Source organism: Cucurbita pepo, chromosome LG07 (assembly GCF_002806865.2).
Source record: "Cucurbita pepo subsp. pepo cultivar mu-cu-16 chromosome LG07, ASM280686v2, whole genome shotgun sequence".
Classification (NCBI taxonomy): Eukaryota; Viridiplantae; Streptophyta; class Magnoliopsida; order Cucurbitales; family Cucurbitaceae; genus Cucurbita; species Cucurbita pepo.
In genome coordinates, this window is record NC_036644.1 from 4,168,802 (window position 1) to 4,176,677 (window position 7,876).

At 37.5% G+C, this 7,876-nt stretch overlaps 1 protein-coding gene across 1 annotated transcript; it reads left to right on the forward strand.

Moving 5' to 3' along the window:
• The first annotated feature begins 468 nt into the window (after positions 1–468).
• On the forward strand, positions 469–3,388 carry LOC111798126 (transcription factor BHLH089-like). The gene is made up of 6 exons (XM_023681103.1): positions 469–1,055; positions 1,269–1,463; positions 1,611–1,676; positions 1,943–2,011; positions 2,106–2,177; positions 3,028–3,388. The coding sequence occupies exons 1-6, from the start codon at positions 705–707 to the stop codon at positions 3,157–3,159; spliced, it is 885 nt and encodes a 294-aa protein (XP_023536871.1). The 5' UTR covers positions 469–704; the 3' UTR covers positions 3,160–3,388.
• Positions 3,389–7,876: the final 4,488 nt, after the last annotated feature.

Here is a 7,876-nt window from a genome sequence, read left to right on the forward strand (position 1 = left end):
GTAAAAGCAATGTGCACTTTTAAGGACAACAACGACATCAGCACATCTAAATTCCTAGTTTTAGGTTAGAATTAGTTGTTTTTCCATTCCATGGTTTTACATTATTTTGTAGTTATTTTTATATTTTTAAATTTCAACATTTCGCATTTAAACACGTAAGACAGGACTGTGTTTTCTAGAGAAAAAAATTGTTTTAAGCGTATTTTAAAAGTTTATGTTATAAATTATGTTCATTTTAAGAATTATATTTTTCATATTAAAAATTTAGGATAGTTACAGTTACTATTTTAAAAGTTTATGTTATAAATTATGTTCATTTTATGAATTATATTTTTCATATTAAAAATTTAGGATCGTTAGAGCAGACATGTAAACCGAACAATTAAGAAAAATTTAGGTTATTCGATTCGTAGTGCGAACCAACCTGCAATCAGTCTCAGATCAGAACACACTCTTTTTTCTCTCTCTTTCGCAATCATGAACACTACCTTTCACTGGTCTTCTCTGTGAACCTACTTAAACTGCACATCTCTCCTTCTCCTCCCTGTTTTTTTCAACTCACAGCTCTCAAGAACTGGAGGGGTTTTTGAATCAGCTGAGTTTGAGAGCTTCTGCTTCTGCCTTTTCTCTCATTCCGGCTAATATAATATGGGTTTTGTTCTGGTAATTCAAACTTGAATCCCCAGAAATTTTTGGGAAATGAGATGGATCCACCTACTCTGATGAACCAAGGGTCATTTCCTAATGACGCTAATGCCAATGCGAATGCGACGGCGTACAATCTCTCCGAGATCTGGCAGTTCCCAATTAATGGCGGAACTGGCGTTGAGGAATCTGGAGGTGGGCTTGGATTGAGGATGGCTCAGTTTGCTCATAATTTGGGGCAGTTTGGAGAGATTTCCATGGAGAATCCAGAAGTTTCGCGCGGTGATCCAGTGAGTCAGAGAGTAGTGGGTCATGGCCATGGCGGTTCCAAGAAGCGGCGTGATGCAGAGCTCGATTCGGCTAAGGCTAGTTCCACCAGTAATGGCAACAATGGCAATAGCGGCGGGGCGGTATTTGTCTCTTCTCCCCCCCCTCTCTCTCTGAATGACTCGCAATACATTGATCTGAAGTCTGTTTTTGAATCTATAATGGAATTGGTCAAATGGAACTGGGAATTTGATCTGGTTCTGTTTCTTGAGTTTCATTTGGTATTGAATCAACATAAAAGCAATTAGGATCATTTAGTTATCGTATTTACTTCTTGCCTGCCAACTGTTCGACAGAATGTCTCTGCTGGAAAACGCCTTAAAACAGCAGCTTGTAGAGATGATAATCACGCATTTAAAACAGAAGCAGAACCCAGATCTGGCAAGGCCGAGTGTAACTCCCAGCCCCCACCAGAACAACCGAAACAGGATTACATTCATGTGCGAGCAAGAAGGGGCCAAGCAACTGATAGCCATAGTTTGGCTGAACGGGTATTCATTCAAGACATTGGTTATGTAGTTGTGTTACTAAGATATGAGTGGTCATTTTCTTCATTAATATAGCATGACTTGGTGCTTCTCTGTCTATCTGTTGGATTCTTGAATATCTCTTGTTGATTAGAATACTCTGCTGGACAGGCTAGAAGAGAAAAGATAAGTGACAGAATGAAAATTCTTCAGGATTTGGTCCCTGGGTGTAATAAGGTAGAGCCTTTTTGTTTGAGATGATCTTTCACTCTCCCCTTTCTTTCTTTTGAGCTTACTTGAAATGCCATTTATGAAATGAATTCTGGAGCAAATTTTCTTGTCAGATTTGATAATGTTTGAAAAAAATTCATGGATTGTGCTATAAAACTATCTGGCCCCCGTTCTTGATCCCTCCAAATCATCGACAGCCCACCTAACCCTGTCATCTTTTCAATAATTGATTGTCACTTGTAAGCATGTTATTAAGAATTGGAAGTCCTCAGGTCATTGGAAAAGCACTTGTACTTGATGAGATAATAAATTACATTCAATCGCTTCAGCACCAGGTTGAGGTATTCCCTGATGCCTTTCTAATTATGGTTATTGCTTTCTTGTAGATAATAAATTACATTACTCCATGATTTTCAATTTTCTCTTGATATGCAGTTCTTGTCAATGAAGCTTGAAGCAGTTAATTCCAGAGTTAGTCCTGGCATTGAAGTGTTTCCTCCTAAAGATGTAAGTATCTGAACAGATTATCTGTTCATGTTGTTTAATCTCAAATAAATATCGTTATTCAAAGCTTAGTAGGTTTAATCTTTTCTCACTTTGGAGAATGAAAGTGAACTCTTCAGTCAAATAGCTGGTGAGAACTACATAAAATATGGGAGTTTCCACATGTACTGCCTTCAAGAAATGCAACAGAGTCGATGGAAATGACCATTTTTTAGGTGTGAGATCCACATTGGTTGAACAGAGGAACTAAGCCTTTCTTTTTAAAGGGTGTGGAAACCTCTCCCTAGCAAACGTGTTTTAAAAACTTGAGTGGAAGCTCGAAAGGGAAAGCCCAAAGAGAGCAATATCCATTAGCGGTGTGCCAACGAGGACGTTGGGCCCCCAAGGAGGGGTGGATTGTGAAATCTCACATCGATTGGAGAGGGGAATGAAACATTTCTTACAAGGGTGTGAAAACCTCTCCCTAGCAGACGCGTTTTAAAACTTTGAGGGAAAGCCCAAAGAGAACAATATTTGTTAGTGGGGGCTGGTATCAGAGCCAACTACTGAGCGGTGTGCCAGCGAGGACGCTGGACCCACAAGGGGAGTGGATTGTGAGATCCCACGTCAGTTGGAGAGGGGAACAAAGCATTCCTTATAAGAGTGTGAAACCTCTCCTTAGTAGACGCGTTTTAAAACTTTGAGAGGAAGCTTGAAAGGAAAATCTCAAAGAGGACAATGTCCGTTAGCAGTGGGCTTGAACTATTATATAAATAGTTATCAATTAGAAATTGAATTGAAAGGTCGAAAACGTATGGTTGTTTTGACGTATTCTCAAATTACAAGTTTAACAAATCCAAGTTTTGTGTGTCAGTATGGTCAGCAGACATTCGATACAACTGGTGTTGCGTTTGGTTCACAAGCAACAAGAGAATACAGCAGCCGTGGCCCATCGCCAGAATGGCTACACATGCAGATCGGTGGGGGGTTCGAAAGAACGACATAGTCTAGTAAAAACTCCTGATATCTCTGCTCATAAACTCCTCCATATAAAATACTAAAAAGTTGACCATCTGCTGAACAAGCATTATTCTTGTCAAAAATAAAGTATTGCTTGGAATGAATTTTCTACATTATTATTGTTGCACACCTTTTCTGAACTCTTCAAAGCTTTCTTAGCATTTGAAGCCACCATAGATATAAGCTTAGTTTTGTTCTTGAAATAACCACTGTTCATAAGCTCGTCTCTTTGTTATTGTTCTTGTAAATACCCAAGTTTTTGGATTTATGACTGTGAAAGCTACGCTTTGTTCCTCTCTTATATATATATTCATGCATACTTTTTTTCTATTTAGGAAAAGGCAGATTTAGAAATATGTAAGTGACCTTATTGTTTGAGTCAACACATGCAAACACAAACTATTGTTTTATCCCACTATCAACGATGTTTGACTTGTCGAGAAAGATTATAGTAGATTTGGACGAATGACAAAACAGTGTGAAGATGTACGTTTGCATGGGAGAAAGATTTCGATTTCTGACTAGGAAAATTTCGATAGTTGAATCATGAAATGTAAAATCTAGCCTCTCATCATAGAACACACGTCTTATGCAACGAGTTGATGATTTGGTCAAACCCAANTTTTTTTTTTTTTTTTTTTTTTTTTTTTTTTTTTTGTTTTGTTGGAGACTAATACCTTTCAAATGAAAACTTTAAATAACCTAGCGGGGTTAAATCCTAAACTAACCTAGTTACACATTTTGAAGTTTTATGTTGGTTTGAAAATCCCTATCCCACTCTTCAAAACTCTTTCTCGAATATTTTACTACAAAAATCCCTATCACACTCTTCAAAACTCTTTCTCGAGTATTTTACTTCAATAATCCTTTTACGGGTGAGAACAAAATTAATCAACCACTCGTTTCTTGGGTTCGAGAGTAAACTTCTATCCATCATTTTATAGGTTTATGATCCAACCTACAATGATATTTTTAAACAGGTTCAAGATCGAACTACTATGATCCTTTTAATAAGTTCATGATCTGCTACAAATCATTTTTGAACTCAAAATTATACGACACAATCAATTTCATGGGACACGACACATTATTACAAATCTCAATAAAATGATAAAGTAAATTTAAAACCCACAAAGAAACTTTCACAAGAGTATCCCTATATAGAAAATAATCTAATCTCCAAAATAAGTTTTCTCTCACAAAAAATGAAATAATGTAAAGCTTCTGCTCGTCACTCCAATCATTTTAGAAATATGGTGAGTATATAACACTCAATAAGGCACTTTTCTATTGAAGTCAAATATGCCTACAATTATACATTTAACTAAATGAAATTGAGGGATTTGTTAGTTGATTACCTAAGCACACAACGTATATCTACTCGCTAAAAATCATTTTTAGAAACTATTCCTTAGTGACTATTCGTAGCTGGTTAACCTATATACACAACGTGTAACACTCGAGACCTGACGAGGATTAATTTTTCATTTTTTCTTTCAAGTTTAAATTTCTATGATTTTATTGAAAATCTTAGAGATCGAGTTTGAAGATGATGTAGAAGAAAAAATGCTTAGAAAAATTTTAGAAACTCAAAATAAAAATATATAAAAGAAAATAGCGAAAATTAGAAAAATGGTTAAAGTCAACCGTGACGAAGTAAAATGGTCAATTTGACCCGTTTCCTATTGAGGGGTCTATAACGGGTTACATCAATGAGTAAAGGAAGAAAAAAGAAAGAAAGAAACAGGGAAGTGTTAGGAGTTTCGAGGGAAAAGATCAATGAGATGTCTTCTCAAGAAATGTTTTGCAGACGTTGGAGAACTATTCTAAATACTTGAATCACTCAAATCCATCAAGAATCGAGAAACAATACGAGGTATGCTTTTTAGATTTTAGTTATAGTTTTTTCTCATATCGGAGAGATTTTTTTGGTATTAGGTTCTAAAATTTTGATATGTTCATCCTCGGAGAATTTCACACAAATTCCGTAAAGGAAGCCAGAATTGAATCTGATTGGAAGTCGAATTTTGACAAACCTCAAGAACAATAAGTTTTTTTTTTTTTAAGTTCTTGGCCAAATTTAGACTCATTTACTATGTAGTAAATGGAATAAGAGGAAAATAATTTTATTGAATAGCTACATCAAGATTATACAATCTTGGTGAATGAACTAAGTTAATTTGGAGTTACATAGAAAAAGATACGAAAATAAGAAGAAATTAAAAAAATTTATGGAATCTAGAATTTCATAATGAAGAAACGCACGGTTGGGGAGAGAGGAAGGACATGTGTTGTACAACGGTTGAAGCACATGTCGAGCATTTGAGGAAAACATGTGTCGGTCATCGAGTACGAAAACGCATCTGGCGGGGAAACATGCAATGCATCACATTGTTAGAGGGTGACCCGAGACCTCGACCCACTCCTACCTTCGCCTGAGACTATAATCCGATTCACCTCCATCGACCCGATCATTGTTTGCAAATGAGAACACACCATTTGTCACATGCGTAGCGCTAGTCTCCTCCAAGGCACATGTGGTGGCGTGTGAGGCGTATGTGGTGTTGTTTTTGTCTTGTTCAACCTCCTTTCTACTTTTTCGCTCTAATTTAGATACATGCCTTATTATGACTTGAATTAGGACCTTTTTGAGAATTTTAAGAAAATTTGGAGCTCTGTAACGCATGGAAAAGCTAGTCCAAGAAGGCATGCAATATCCATGTAAGTAGGGATTCCTTGGACATGTTAACATGCAAGTACATCTTGCTTAGGTGGTTAGAATATGCACGATTAGGACACTATAAAAGAAATTTGGACAAGAATGTTATGTATATTAAGAAAAATTACTGAAATGCCCCTAGATGAGAATTTAAGATGCATCTCGATTTTAATGTTTTCCATTGTACTAGAATGGATGATGGATTAATATGAGTTGTGCTCCATGCGATTGATGGATGTTATCTCCTCGTTGAGCTTGTATGAATTACGATATAATATGTTTTAATTCTAAATGATTGATTGTATGTTCTCCTTGTAGGGTGTGTTTTTCTGCATAGACCTAGGACTAGGGCGCTAGGGTGAGGTTGGCTAGATGATAACTTAGATCAGGACGCCTCTAGTAGACTAAGAAAGACTCAAGGATTAAAAAAAAAAAGTACCTTAGAGTCGATAGTTTGCATTAAGCCACCTACCTGCCCTAAGAACTTAGAAGACCTCCTCGACACTGGGGATGATCAAAGTGATGGTTAAATTATGTTTTCATTGCTTTAGGTGATCGACATAAATATCTCCCTAATAAAACATGCATGAGTGACCAAGTTAAGTTTAAGGTGCTAGCACTAGAGCAATTTACATGTAGACCGACCACCCTAGGATCATGAGCGGCAATAAGAGGCTTACACTTGAGTGCACCCAAAGATTAGATTAGTCTTGAGGAGCTAACTCCAAGCGCTCTAGAAATATGAGATGATATTTAAACCATCTAGATGTCCCTAAGAACCTAGTAGACCTCCATAACAAAGATGACTAAGAAATTTTAATAGGCCTAGTAACAAGGAGACAATATCATCGGTGTCTTCGCCTCCTATCTCTTATAGTACACCCTTAATGGTAGTAGTGGCCTACCAAGCGGTGTTGTTTAGGTACTATTGAGCCAAGTCTACGTTGGATAATGTAGCCCATCGAGGCAATTAGGTGCCCTTATCTAGTGAAAACGACAAGTGTTGGGATTTATGCCCTAAAGTCTCATATTTAACTATTTCTTTTTAATAATAATTTTAATTATTTTATTTACAATTTAACATTACCTATTATATGAAAAATCTAAGGCTACTAGTGTAGTCTTGAAAAGTACGTTTGACATACAATAGAATTATGCTTAATAATAATCTAAAATGTCTTAGAAGTAGGCACACAACAATTACTGGAGCCAGAGTTGGTTCAGGTCACCAATGCATCGGTGCAGAAAATTAAGAAGAGAATTCTCACCGCACAGAGCCATCAGAAGAGAGTTGCAGATTTGCGTAGAAGGGACCTCGAGTTCGAGGTAGGTGACCACGTGTTCCTGAAGGTAGCCCCTATGACAGGAGTGTTGAGGTTCGGAAAGAATGGAAAGTTGAGCCCAAGGTTTATAGGACCTTTCAAGATTCTAGAGAGATTTGGCATTGTGGCCTACAGAATTGCCCTACCACCGAACCTCACCGCCGTACACAATGTGTTCCATGTGTCCATGCTGCAAACGTACATTCCAGACCCTACCCATGTGATTGAACATGAAACGCTTCCTCTCCAGGAAGACCTGTCTTATGAGGAGAAACCTAGTAGAATTTTGGCTTGAGACACAAGGCGATTGCGCAACAAAGTTATCCCCTTGGTGAAGGTCTCATGGGGTAACCACCGTGAGAAAGAGGCAACCTGGAAACGACAAGAGGACGTGAAAAGGGCCTATCCCGAACTCTTCCAAAAAATGCCAACTTTCGGGGACTAAAGTTTCTAAGGAGAGGAGTGTTTGTAACACTAATAAAAATTGGCCAAAGTCAATAGAGGGAAATATTAGTCATTTTGCCCCTCCATCCATTATAGGGACGAGGTGGAACCTTAATAGTGGCCGACAAAAGAAAGTAAGAGAGAGAGAGAGATGAGAGAAATTTGGAAGTTCTGCCGAAGTACTCATCGAAAACCACCGCTGGAATCTACTTCCTACC